General features: G+C 34.2%; 1 protein-coding gene across 5 annotated transcripts in view; it reads right to left on the bottom strand.

The window, feature by feature from the left end:
- LOC124362635 (serine-protein kinase ATM) overlaps positions 1-15448 on the bottom strand; it is a 132802-nt gene that overhangs the window by 16626 nt on the left and 100728 nt on the right. For 2 of the 5 annotated variants that reach the window (XM_046817309.1, XM_046817310.1), the window contains exons 40-49: positions 14389-14573; positions 12396-12540; positions 11286-11611; positions 8937-9163; positions 7117-7232; positions 6096-6240; positions 3748-3861; positions 2632-2738; positions 1682-1798; positions 800-955 (exon numbers count right to left, since the gene is read on the bottom strand). In XM_046817309.1, the coding sequence (XP_046673265.1) occupies positions 800-955; positions 1682-1798; positions 2632-2738; positions 3748-3861; positions 6096-6240; positions 7117-7232; positions 8937-9163; positions 11286-11611; positions 12396-12540; positions 14389-14573 (1638 nt within the window). The other 3 variants (XM_046817312.1, XM_046817313.1, XM_046817311.1) reach the window with 3 other exon arrangements.

Raw genomic sequence — 15448 nt, 5'->3', positions numbered from 1 at the left:
ATACGCAGTATTACCTACCAATATTGCAGTATTTTTAGAACAAAAACTGTTACATCAAAAAATGAAAACTATTTCAGATATGCACAATCATTGTAGTCTAGGATCCAAGAGCTAATGTGCACTGTATAAGCATACAATCTGGGTTTTCCTGAAATCCATAGAGTAAATTTTCTAACGAAATAATATCGATTGTCAGTTACACAGTTTTGGTGGCGGTCACAATGGAATGGTATCAAAAATATTAAAGAATATAAAATGATAATTTTTAGTTTTATTGACTTAAAATCAACTGTCAGACACTGTCACTGTGAAAGTCTGCACATGGTTCGCTGACGCAGGTTTCACATTTTTATCCACTTGTCAGACGATTGATTTATCTAAAAAAAATCCCAACACAAAGAACAAAACGATAAACCAAGAATATTACATAAAAAGGTGACTCATACATTGTTTGTATGTGTTGTATTGTACACATACATTTCAAAAAATAAATTAATAAAATTATTATAAAAATTAACTTTTGTAAAAAATATTTCAACAACACAAAGCATATATAAGTTTTAGCTTTTTTCTTTCAAGACAAAATATGAATAGCAAATTCATTAAACCTGAGAGACATTATTGAACCACAAACAAGAGAAAATCATCATTAAATCAGAAAATTACAAATATATAATCCAATAATTCTGTCTACTGTGTGTCTCATTCATTGCACAAAATGCCAATATAAAAGTTAGTGAGTTGTGTATTCTAGCCAGCATAACTGATGTAATTAATTCAAAATTTCAACAAAACTCACCATAATTTTCTGCCGGCACACTTTAGGAGACCAATCCTCCTTTCTGTAACGTGTGTGTGCCCCCGTCACTCCTTCACCCCCGACGAGGTAGATGGCCAGAGGTATAGTATTGCTACACCATTCGATCACACCACTACGCTGAGACAGGGGTACCACCTGTACAACACAAAGATAATTGACACTCACTCTAAACTTTTTATTGAGTGACATCGGATGTTCTGAACTTTTTATTGAGTGACATCGGATGTTATCTAAATTCATGGCTGCACCTCATGATAACAAGTCAATATTGTAACGAGGTTTAGCGTACAGGTGGCGTACAAACTTTAGATGTGTTTTACACTATAAAAAATACAATTACACTTACATTAATTACTTCTATGTAATTACAATAAAGTATATTACATATTAAAACATATATGGTAGAAGTACTAAGAATATTTCTATAGTAAAAATATATTATTTAAATTGGATTGATAACAATATTTGCTATTCCGAAAAACAGATAGCCACATTTTGGAGGAATGGATGAGTCATTCATATCAAAATCTCTTCAAGGTTTGGGAGACAAACTGTTCACCCTCTATGCTAGTTGACATCTTGAGTCTGTTGTTTTGTGCTAATGTTACACTGCCCACTAGCACTTACGAGGGCTGAAGAAACCTGATCATTTTGGGATAAACTCGTAAAAAATTACTTAGCAAAAATTAGCCAAAGGGTTTTAATATGGTTTGATTCAACAAAATAAAACAAATAATACTTTTTCTGGACAAAGAAAAATATGGAGCCAATGTTTTTTATTTAAAAACTAACACAATAAATTTAAAAATATAAATTCAGCCACTCTATACTAGTGCAACGACCAAAACTAAGAAAACACACCTTGTATGTCCTGATGAGCAGTCTTCTGGTTAGAGTTTCTTTGTTTTCAAGGAGGAGTGAGTTCATTATTGTAAACACTTGTTGCATTACAGCATCCTGTCTCAGATCATCATTACCCTGATAACAAAAAATATTGTCTTCATTTTATTGATAATATTGGTAAGGCAAGAAACTGACATGTTAAAATATTTTAATCCCACTAGACATTATTGTAATGTATTAGCTAAGTCAACTGTTCTTTTAATATATGAAAACTAATTTTAATAACATTCCAAACTGTCTAATACTTATGTAATCTTAACCCTTCTGACACAATTACATGAGATCTGCAGAAAAATGAATACACACATATATGAGGACAAATTTCGCAATCAAAGATTTTGTAATCCATTGTGAATTGTAATTAAAAAAGTATTAGAATGTTAACTAAACGTCAGACAACAGCTGCATTCTATTTTATATTCTTGTTTGCCGGTTATCGATCCGAAACTGGTTGTCATAGCAATCGAATGCCACTTTGCACTGTACACTGGTGTGTTTGATGGTATTTTTCATGTGGGGAGGATGAGAATGCAATTCTTGAGAACTGTGCGCAAAAATTGCATGTTAAATGTCACATACGAAGATTTTTTACAGCTGTAGGATGACTTTAATTGGGATTTCAAGTTTGTTTCTTTAAAATTATGATTATATTTTTTGTTTTCAGTATATTGGGAACTAAGATGATTTTTTTCTTATTGATGTTAATTTGTAAAAAATACAAGTCTTTCAATCATTTATAATTTTTATTTCTTATAAGTTTAGAAATTTTAATTCAAATAAAACTTTAAGATTTATTTCAAACTAATTGCATGCCAGAGAGAAATAAAGACATTTATTAAGGGTTGATAATTTTATAAATCTTGCTATTATAATTCCCAAAAATTACTATAGTTAAAATAAAATATTACCTTTACAAGTTGTGGTCTTTTTCTACCATCTGTACAAATGCACTCTATCTTTTTTGGCACATTGATACCACCAACAGAATAGTACGTTTCAACAAATCCTTGAATACCTGTTAACACAATAATATGTAAAGAAATTATTGCCGCAGTTATAAATTGTAACATTCTTTGAGGGTAACATAGAAAATAATTGTATTGGAAAATATAGCAGTCACATAAATTTGACATTCTTGTACATAATCTCAACCTGAGTACAGTTTTTAGAATCTGCTACTAAATGATAAAGTTAATTGTATATCCAATTGACTATATTGATTGTATACTGTTTATAGGAAGAACGATCTTCAAATTTGTCATTTCAATTGCCTGCACATGTGGAAGTTATAAATGGGCTTTAGTAGGATAGCAGAGAGTTGATAACTTTTTAAAATGTTAATAGAAATGTTCTTGAATCCATAAGGGATGTAGTAAACGAAGAACATCTGTAAAGAAAAATTCTACAGAATTAATACGAGACATTTCATATAAGTTATGTTATTTAAAAAAAATATTTATCAAAGGACAACTATTTGTCAATTTCACTTAAAAAAATAATACTTACTTAAGTAAGTTCTTTAGTAGTACTTACTTAGTACTTAAGTTTACTTTTTTTAATAAGTTTTCACACAAAAATTTCAAATATTAAAATATGAATCTTGTATTAAAGTCATAAATTTTAAATCATACAAAACTATATATTAAAAAGATGAAATACATGGAAAGATTTATTCTTTCTAAAAGGAAAACTTATTGTAATGTATTTAGCATGTAAAATACATAAGAACAACAAAACCTTTACAACATTCATTTTTTAAATTATTATGCAATAATAACAGTTTATTTTTTATAAAGCTCTCCGCCCAAGAAAGGAAAACATCAGCTGCTGATAATCAAATTGTTTGATATGGAAGCAGAACAAATACCAAACCATCTAATACTGAGTGGGACTAGCAATTGACTCCGAGATCTAAATTGTGCACTATTGTAGACACTAATTTGGAAAATATCACACTACATACATATATACATACTACGTACTTACACGTAATATGAACGACTCTCTTGAGCTCTCTCACTTACCTAACACGTCTTCGTAATTTCCAGACTTCTTGACAGCCAATGTCGCTGTAGGGCACAGAATATGCTCCATGCTCTTCAGTTTCGTTATTGGCTCACTCTTAGGTATCTTAAACACTGAAACAGGGATTTGCAACTAAATCAACACATGAACTAACATGAACATTTATTGAGCTGAACAGCCAATGTCACTGCAGGGCACAGAATATGCTCCATGCTCTTCAGTTTCGTTATTGGCTCACTCTTAGGTATCTTAAACACTGAAACAGGGATTTGCAACTAAATCAACACATGAACTAACATGAACATTTATTGAGCTGAACAGCCAATGTCACTGTAGGGCACAGAATATGCTCCATGCTCTTCAGTTTCGTTATTGGCTCACTCTTAGGTATCTTAAACACTGAAACAGGGATTTGCAACTAAATCAACACATGAACTAACATGAACATTTATTGAGCTGAACAGCCAATGTCACTGTAGGGCACAGAATATGCTCCATGCTCTTCAGTTTCGTTATTGGCTCACTCTTAGGTATCTTAAACACTGAAACAGGGATTTGCAACTAAATCAACACGTGAACTAACATGAACATTTATTGAGCTGAACAGCCAATGTCACTGTAGGGCACAGAATATGCTCCATGCTCTTCAGTTTCGTTATTGGCTCACTCTTAGGTATCTTAAACACTGAAACAGGGATTTGCAACTAAATCAACACGTGAACTAACATGAACATTTATTGAGCTGAACAGCCAATGTCACTGTAGGGCACAGAATATGCTCCATGCTCTTCAGTTTCGTTATTGGCTCACTCTTAGGTATCTTAAACACTGAAACAGGGATTTGCAACTAAATCAACACGTGAACTAACATGAACATTTATTGAGCTGAACTGCCAATGAGCTGTAGGGCACAGAATATGCTCCATGCTCTTCAGTTTCGTTATTGGCTCACTCTTAGGTATCTTAAACACTGAAACAGGGATTTGCAACTAAATCAACACGTGAACTAACATGAACATTTATTGAGCTGAACAGCCAATGTCACTGTAGGGCACAGAATATGCTCCATGCTCTTCAGTTTCGTTATTGGCTCACTCTTAGGTATCTTAAACACTGAAACAGGGATTTGCAACTAAATCAACACGTGAACTAACATGAACATTTATTGAGCTGAACTGCCAATGTCGCTGTAGGGCACAGAATATGCTCCATGCTCTTCAGTTTCGTTATTGGCTCACTCTTAGGTATCTTAAACACTGAAACAGGGATTTGCAACTAAATCAACACGTGAACTAACATGAACATTTATTGAGCTGAACTGCCAATGAGCTGTAGGGCACAGAATATGCTCCATGCTCTTCAGTTTCGTTATTGGCTCACTCTTAGGTATCTTAAACACTGAAACAGGGATTTGCAACTAAATCAACACGTGAACTAACATGAACATTTATTGAGCTGAACTGCCAATGAGCTGTAGGGCACAGAATATGCTCCATGCTCTTCAGTTTCGTTATTGGCTCACTCTTAGGTATCTTAAACACTGAAACAGGGATTTGCAACTAAATCAACACGTGAACTAACATGAACATTTATTGAGCTGAACTGCCAATGAGCTGTGCCATGCACACATAGCGAGAGAACTACATACTATGGATGCTCCGTCCCCAGGAGTACCTATTCTAGTTACTTTTGGTTATCCTTTTATACTTGGTAAAAGATTATTAACATATTCGCTGTGTTGATAAATTTGGTTATCTGTCTCATATTATGACGTGAGTCACCAGAGAGACTCATGGAGATAGTGGAATGTAGCGTACGTCAGCGCTATAGCGCTTTAAATGTAGTTGAGGCAACTACCAGACTTATGCTAAAAACTGGTTATATTCAATTAGACCAACATTGAATTATTGAATGAACCTTAAAAATATAACAAATGAAAAGATCTACCCTTTAATTTGGAAGCTGATGCAATAACCTAGCAGACAATGACATCAGTTGAAATGACATGAACAAGGGAAACAACGGTGTATGAATGAATCATGGAAAAGAATCACTCATAAGAAATAACTGTGCAAGCAGTCTAGTTCATGTGCAGCATGAGCCATCTGTGCAGCACGGTGACTCGTACTAATAATACTCTTTATTGTAATAATTGTAAAATATACTTCTCTCTATCTCAATTAAATCGGTAAAACACTAAAATGTACATTCCACAAATACAGTAGGTTTGGTGAAACCCAATAAGTTCTGAACTAAAAGTGTACTAAAGTCACCGGTGACTCTTGCCGCAGAGAATGTGTTAATGACATTCTAGGTTGTATTTTACCTACAGTGGAAATTAAATTACCTTTGCACGATTTATCAGGTGTGTGAGGGAAGTTTGCCAGACTGATATAAGCCTCAGAAACTACTTGCATGTCTCTAATTAATGTCTTCAAGTTGGTCTTCTGTTTCATCTTGTTGAGCATGTGTTGAGCAGCCACAACTCTTGTCTGAAAATAAAATACACTTTTGAAAATATACCACTCTTGAAGGAAAAAAAATTAAAAATTAACATTTTCTGGAGCAATAGCATATATAAAAAAAGGGAACTAATTGATTTGGAATGATATTAAAATTGAGAATGGATATTGCATAAGATCGAGGTCCCACGTTGGTTGTGCTAATTTGCTCACGATCGATTTTCTAAGTGTGCTGCCCCTCGTTGGTTGTGCTACTTGCTTACGATCAGTTTTATAAACCGCTTTTTAACATGCGTTGTAATCCCCTGTTGGCTGAGTCATATTGTTCCAAGTCGGTATTTAAATAACGATCAAACTTCAATGTCTGTGGTGTTGTTTGAATATTTAAATGTCGTAATTTCACCTGTTACAATATATAGACATTAAAAAGGTAAATTCAAGAATTCATATACCATAGCTGACACTGACTTTAAGGTACCATATTTAATAAGTATACAACCTTTCATTATGCATAACACTGCTCAAAACCTCCTGAAAAGTTCTCAATCATTACTCTTTCACTTATTTAGCTAATTCAGTCATTTTAAAATTTTAAATTTTAGGGTTATAGTTATTCAAACAAATTTTAACTGAGCAACATTATATTATTGTGGTTTAGTTGCAAATACAGGAATGAAATTAATATGCATAATGTAACTATGGTGGGCAGGGTTGACTTAATGTGAATGTTGAGTTTAGCTCCTGTCCACCTTCCTTTTAGTGCAGCATCTGGAATCTAATGCTGTCGTAAGACTTAACTCCTAGAATTTGAAATTTTCTTGGTCGGGTGGCAGCCACTCTGTCATTGTACAGGTTATATTCTCTAGTACTGATCAAGTTTGAGGGGTTCTAATGCAGTGTACTCACCTCGGGCTTGGAGACCCCCTGGAGTGAAGACTGACAGTAGTCCTGGTCCTTGTATGAGTTGGCCAGAGCCAGTAACAGAGGTAATACATGGTGAGGATGGTCCTTGGCGCACCTCTCTACAACAGGTCACACAGTCAATGGTTATACAGTATGTCGGTAACTAAATCTAGCTAAGTATCTTATGCTTCTTGTTGGCAAGATTTGTCAATAATTGTTATCTCAGAACTTCTCTGAAATCTGTTAACAAGTTCTAGTAAATGAAGGTTTAAAGGTCCAGGAGCTGGACACAATTTTTTCCCAAAATGACAGGCACTTTTTGTGATTTTGTAAGGATTTTTATTTTAATCCCTGCTCATCTATTTTTCAAGATACAGAAAACAAAAATATCAGTGTTTTTAGAAATAGATGTAGTTTACTACAAAAGAATTAAATATTAAACAATTTGAATTTTACTTTTAAAAATAAATTGAATAACATAAAAAGGTAGTAAAAATAAAATGTTTTCCAATGTATAGTGCACCTTTACAGCCAATGTAAAATTTATTTTAATAAATACAAAATATACTGTCCAGTACATTCCTAATGCCACTACTATTCAAATTAACACTCATTGTGAAATGTATGATAAATTATTTACTAAAAAATACAAATATTGTGAACCTATATGAACATTGGCTAACCTGCAGTTCCACAAAAATTGGAATTAATTCACTCAAACCTTACACAATCTTCTACATTTTTCACTTCACTATTTTATAGAACACTACACAAACATTTGTTTATATTACACATTAAACAATGAAAAATCTAAAAGATACAAATAAATAGCAAACAATACACTATTGTTGACAACTAACGTCTTCAGTGGTAATACTGTTGCTTAGAGAATTTCTTCTATGTTTTGATATGAGTTTCTCTACTTCCAGGCAATAAAAAAAAACATAAATAAACTTTAATGAAGCTATTTTCGACGCATTAGGCATTTTGGGATTTTATAAAACATAAACTTTTCAAACAACTATTGTATAAACGTTTATTTGCTTACAGGCTATTGAAACAATGTTTCTGAAAGCCAACGATACACCCTTTTCAATAACGACACACAGACCATAAATTCTTAACAGGAAATTGGAACAAATATACAGTAATTTTTGCATGCTCTGAAATTATGTGAACAAATCACAATTGGAAATGTGAACAACATTTTTTAATTACAAATTTAATGTAACTATAGAATGTTTTATGGTATAATATGAAACCTCAGATCTTTACCCTTAAATTTACATATGTTTTAGTTCAAACAAATTAAAAATAGACTTGCTGAGAGATAATATTATAACATAGTTAATGCGTCAAAAATAGATCAGTGCCATTTGAAAACGTAGTTAATGAGTTGATAATCACTTAAAGCCAGTTGCAGGGTTAAGTAAGTTTATAACAATTTTTTTCTTCCTTGTAAGACATTTCTGTATAAATTTGTCATTGCCAGCAAGATGACTGATATAAGTTAAAGTAGTTTCAATGTAATGCATGGAGATATAAAGCATGCCTTCTAAGATATTTGAATAAACAAAATTACTATACAATGACAAATAAAGAAAATAATGTGCTCCTCATATTAATTACTAGGGTTTAGACATCAGCAGAATAGAAAAAATACAATTTTGTCTTTGAAAAAGATCTGAATATAAAAAAACAAGATACCTATTTTGTAACTATTAAAACTATTGATAGTTCACAGTACAATTAAGACATTAATTAACAATAGTAATATATTGTAACATCTGCGTACAGTTAGATAAATGTGTCGAATACATTACCAATTAGATTGTGCAACAAGGACATGGACAACTCTCCCGTGTTCTCCGTGATCCTTGCCACCAGCTGGGGCAGCACAGGCAACACCTTGAACGTTGGCACTTTGTTGATGTGCCTTGACAACTCCTCTTGCAGCTCATCGTGCTCGTTATTGTTCAACCACAATGAGACAACACGGAAAATACTTAGATTGTCAGACTCTCCAATCTCCAAGCTCATCATATAATGCCTAGAAAGAAAACTACCATCACTTAAGATTCAATGAGTACATTTCTCAGCCATTTTAAAAAGTACTTTAAAATAAATTGTGTACAGGAATACTTACATACACTGCATGAAATGTTATGTTGCGTGCTTGCTTTAAAATTCAAAATACAATTACTAAAAACAATAACAAAATTACTTAAACTTGGGTTTTAAAAATTCAACCATGATAAACACTAATCATGTTTTTCTATAAATTAGTGCAAATCTAAATTGTTCATAAACTGCTAATCATTTGTTAAATATTAAAAAGTAGTAAAATGTTGAAATAACATCTTGACAAAAGAGTACCAAAATCAAATTCTGCATTTTTTAAATGTCATTATTTAAAACCTCTGAGGTAAGAAAAACAATAAATGTAAAAAAATAAGAAAATGCAGAATTCCAGTGGTATAAATGTTTAGTAAAGAAACGAAAAATGCCTTCAGAATTTCTTTTAGTCAAAATTATCTAACAAAATTTATTTTCAATGCAGAACATTGTGTAAAATATAATAGAAATTTAGATGGTTGGGGTCTAAAGCACGGGTCACACTAGGCTGATTGCAGCCGCGAATTAAAGGAAGCCGCTACTACCAGCTTGATGTGACCACAGAACCCGCAGCTGGTGCTACTAGCCGGCGAGTATTTGTCAGCGGCTGGCGAAGTTGGACATGTTCAACTTTTGGTCGCAGGTAGCGGCAACTAGCAGGTCACGTGATTCATTCGCACAAGCTGGCGCCAGCTTGCAGCGCAATCTGACCACCCCAGTAGCGTGTCAGCGGCGAGTAAACTACACGTGGTTTTGTGTTTCCATCCTTTGTTTTGTTCATTGGGTTCGTTTGGCTACTGCTGTTTCGTAGGTAACTGTTAATTTATAGTGTAAAAAATGGCTGAGTTGAAGTGGTCGGGGAAGCAGGTCATTGAATTTTTGAATTTATTTCAAAATTATCCGTGCTTATGGGACGTTTCATCACAGTATTACCTTAATAGGAATGTCAAAGAGACAGCCTACAATAAACTGTTGGAAAACGTAATGAATGCTGGGATGACTGCGACAGTTGAACTCTTGAAAAAGAAGATTAAGAGTTTACGCGACACCTACAGAAAAGAACTGAGTAAGATAAAAAAATCTATAAAAAGTGGTGCTGGTGCAAACGAGGTATACAAGCCAAAGCTTGTGTGGTTTCCAACAGCGGAAGTATTCTGGCATGGAGCTGTCAGTGGCAGAGATCGAATTGTGCGGCACTCTAAACAACAACGCTAGAGACCTAAAACTATCTCCAGTTGCGAGATACCGTAAGGTAATTTCCAACTTGATCTTACACGGAAGCGCCTGTCTGAACTTGGTATTTTGTTTTTTAATCAACGGTTCAACTAATTCCAGAAATTCTTGGAATTTAGGAGCTGACATTCGTAAAACATTTCTGTATGTTTCTGGGTCCTCTTCTTGTAACTTTTGGAGAAGTCTTGCAGATGCTCCTAATTCTTCTCTTCTCATAATCCAAGGTCTACTCAACCAACGTCTCTTCTTGCGGTTGAGCATTTTCTCACAAAGCTCCTTCACACACATCCTTAATAATCGCTTAATTACTCGTGTGGACCCACAGACGACACGCTGACTAGAACTAGAACCAGGCGACTTAAAAGCGAAATGTGACCGGGTTGCCAGCCGCTGCTTGCTGGCGCTACTGCCAGCCGCTGATAGCCAGCGGCTTACAATCAGCCTAGTGTGACCCGTGCTTAACAGAGACACCTGCTGCTGACAATGATATATTGGCAACACCTTTCCTTCAATTTCTAAAGCTTGCACCAATACTTAGTACACTTTGTGCAGCAATGGTTTTCTAAAAGTGTCTTTAACATCTGTGTTCCAACTCCCAGTGACATTTTTCATTTACTTTAAGTTCTTTTCCAGTAACAACCTGCAACTGTCAATGCCAGTAACAGAAATAAGGCCAGAGAGCTTCTGCACTTTCATCAGTAGTGGTGCTTACCACAGGAAGAGGAATTTTCTCCACAACAAACTTCTACTTGAATATATGAAACAATACATGGACAATTTTCTCTCTACTTCATAATAACACTTTATTTATTGAAAATGTGTACCTGATGGCCAAAATGAGAAAATTGTCAAGCTCCTTTTGTGCATTTTCCACTTCGGTCTGGTCAATCTTGCTTTGTTTGTCATGCATGTTGATGGACTTTTGTAGATCTATCCTTGTCTGCCTGTCGATATCTGTGGACTTCTTGGTGACTTCAACAGCCTTAGACAGTTTCTGAGCACTAGTCAGCGACTCCGATATGCTCTTCATCTTGCTTGTGTATACTGAGGACTTGATGTAGTTTAGCAATGTCTGGTACTCACTGTCTGCGTACCGGGCAAGAGTGAAGGCTGACACAAGTCTGAACTCATTATCGGAGATGTCAACTGCCTGTGGACAAAAGAGTAGGACCACCATAAACCTAACAAGTACTACTTTTATTAATTGTTGGAAAAACAGCATTAAACATCTTGGAAATAGAATAAAGTTTTAGAGTATATTACAACTATTAAAAGAAGTCTTCGTTAAAAACCATTTTTACTTTTATTTTTCGATAAGACAACTAAATTGAGAGACATGTTAGCCATAGTTAATTGTTTTCCTAAGCAATGCTTGAGATTTAGCAACATTTTTATTTATTATGTATTTAAAAATACAGATAGAGCTTTATTATTTTTTAAATTCTACTGTAAAATACTAAAGAGCAATATGTAACAAAATTATGTTATTGATATTATACAGTCTTATAGCATGTTGAAAGTAATTTTTGTGTTTCATAAGGGTATATGTTAAAAGTGATTGAAAGTACAAATTACTTTAGTTACAACACGGAGGCCTAACTGCAAGGGAACATAACCCCACAACACTCACTTTCTCAGTCAAAGCTGTCTTAAAAACTATGTCAATTAGTTTAAAGATAAATTAGTCTTTTAATTACATTAGTTTTCTATCATATAACTGTGAAAATATATGTTAATATGTAATATTAACATATATTTTCACAGGAATATTTTTACACAATGTATAGAATTGGTATGTACTGTAGGTATTCATCCAAAAATCTTCATATTAATATAAAAATATGTATACAAATTTACCTTAATAGATTTCTCAATCTCATTGTTAACTGACAATGTAAATGCTAATACTTTGTAACAGCGATAGGAAAACTTACTGGGATGAGATATTTGTCCAGTATCTGCTGAGCATGTTCTGTTCTGGTGTGAGCTACCCAGGCCCCATAGGTTTGCAGAGCTCTAGCATATAACGCTGATAGTTCTGTGTCTTTCAGATGGCCGAGCAGGCGTCGCAGGTGGTATCTAAATAACAAAATTTGATAGTTTCATTACATAATTCTTTCAAACATTACGAACAATATTACGTATGTAAGCTTTACATTTTTATCCTTAAAGGTTATTAGATAACAACCAGTTAGTTAATGTTGTGTTTTCATTCAAATATTTTTATACAAAGAGACTGATTTCTTTATTAGCCTTATTTTTATGCATTCCTTGATGGATACTGATCTGTACGGGAACTTATCAAGTATAGTAAGAGTGCAAATAGGTACAAAGATATGATGTTGGATTTTCAACTTGTTTTTGAACTTGAGGGAATTTTACCAACAAAATTTGGTTATGAACGTAGGATCAAGACAAAAACAAAGCTTCTGCATATTGCCTTCACAACTATTCACTCTCCAGTTTTTTTTTCAGATTTGCCACATGCCAACATTAAGTTTTTCCTCATTGACAGAGTCTCACCTTCTATGGTGTGAACAGCACTGATTGTGTAGTGCAGCTCTATTGTCCAGCCTTATGTTCTGTCCTTCTGACGGCTATGAGCTCTCAGGTACTCATAATGATTGACTTTTGTTGACATACAACTTGTTCTGTTGTCAAAGTATAGAGTTCTGTTGTAAGTGACTTTGGAGAGTTAACCAGTGTATATTTATCTGTGCATGCTTAATCTTTTCTTATGTTTTTTGACATCTAAAGAGGAGGAACATATAGAACTGCTCTACTGTCAGCATATATGTTGCGTGTTCCTCGACCACAATGTTCAACTTCACCAACATCATTTACTAAACTGCTCCCAGGATCCTGTTTGTCATGCCAGATTGTGGTTAGTAAATTGTTCGATGCCACATACTGATCACCATCATTTTTAGAAAATATACACACTGCTGAATACCTAACTCACAACGCATCTAGGCAAATATAAAATTGATAAAATGTCCTTAATTACAAATAATTTCTGCCAACTAAACTACAATACAAATAGGAAAAAAAATACAATAGCAACTTCAAAAATGCAATTGAAAAAAACTAGAAAACAACAACGTTCTAATTCTTATGTTCAAGTAAAACTTCACCATGTGCTTTCATGATAGTTTCTTAAACTGATTGTCAGAATGTAGTAGCAATTAAACAACACTACTGTGGATTTGTAGTAGTTCAAATAAACACTACTAGAGGCCCATGTGTATCATCTTGCAACTACCAGGTGTCTTGTAGAGAAGCAGCTGTGTGGCATGTGATAACATGGGTGTGGCAGTTGAACGCAAATTGGGATTGCCCGTGTTAACATGGAGGTGTGGTAATTAAGGGGTTAAATGTTGATCATGGCATGGGAGAACTTCAGGCAAAAATCTTCACCCTAATGGTATAACATTTCTCCAGTGTGACCCTGTCAGCTTTTTACCTGTCCAGGTGACAAACACCAGCTTTGTGTCTATCCAGAGTTAGTAACGTCCATTCTCATCCTTGGTTCATTTCCAATTCTTGATGGTTTCTTTATTATCTTGGTTAAGTGGAGATACCCAGTGTGATCTGTACGACTGGCAGGGCATATTTTGATGACAAACTGACTTTTGATTTGGAAGGCATTTTAAGACTGAAAGCCGCCTTTTCTATGGACAGGTAATCCTGTGGCAACCCCAACTGAAGATGTAAGGCACCATAACATTGACAAAGAACTCCTGAGAAGAAAATGTAACTAACATCTAAGTTTCCCAGTTCACACTGAGTCAAAACATTACTTTTACAACTAAGTTCTTGGAATATTTTGGCCTCAGTGTGGAAAGCAATAAGACTAAGAACTAAAATAAATTTCACTTTGCTACTGCCCCATTGCTTTTAAAATATGATATAAGAAGAAAGCAGAACCTGGCAGTGTCGGCCTCTTGCTTGTCCCAGTATAGTTGGGCCTGGAGCAGTTGGATAGACAGAGACTGTAAGGGTGACAACTCTCGCAGGTGGGACAGAGACATCAGCCAGCTGTGAGCGACTGTGAACAGGCCTTCCTCTCTTGCTGCTTCAGTGGCTCTCAACATTACCTTGGCGCATGTCTCCTGCACAATTTCATCATTAAACCTCTGCAGCAATGTTTAATAAAACAACAATAGTAGCAATATACAAGTATAAACCATAATAATGACTTAATGTTACGTTGTTCATTGGATGTTATATTATAACCATTCAGCTGATATTAAGTTGGTTAATGGATTGACAATAACTGTCTGATCAGGACATGTATTTTAATAATCAGCCGTTTTAAACGAAACAAAAATACTCTTGTAACAATAACATTGCAGTTTTAGACCCGACTCTGGGACTGTAGTTGGGCGTATTTCTAATTCATCAAAGACGTATTTAGAGTATAAGAGCTTTTGATTGTTACCAAATATGTACATAATAAAATAGTAAAATAAGAACCCTTTATTGCCGTCGAACACTTTCATGTGTAATAGGCAAGGTCATAGTGATATACATATAGCCCTATGTATCATAACATTGATATTCTTTTTTGATAAAACGTCTTAGAACGTATCATTAACATTGGCATCAAACAATTCTTAAATAAAATACAAAGGATGTTTAATAAAGATATTTGGTAAAAAACATAGGACGCACATAAAACTCTCCGGCCAGTTTACCTGCAACTATTACACTCACACAAAGTGGAAGGAAATGCTTTAAAAACTGATATAACTAAATAAAAACTGTGTAGAAAAAGCACGTGAAATTAGAGATAAAAGTAAGAACCGATGAAACACGTGTTCACATGCAAAGAGTCATCCCCTCTCCTCCCTCCCTCTTACTGAATACCCATTGTACAAACAGACGAACATTGTCTACACCATATCTTGGATGTTTGTAAAACCAAAGAGAACCTAGGTATTTTGTAAATAATACAGTAAAAAAGTTTTTTGTAATGTATGAATAA

Source organism: Homalodisca vitripennis, chromosome 5 (genome assembly GCF_021130785.1).
Source record: "Homalodisca vitripennis isolate AUS2020 chromosome 5, UT_GWSS_2.1, whole genome shotgun sequence".
Classification (NCBI taxonomy): Eukaryota; Metazoa; Arthropoda; class Insecta; order Hemiptera; family Cicadellidae; genus Homalodisca; species Homalodisca vitripennis.
This window is presented reverse-complemented; position numbering and strand designations above follow the sequence as displayed.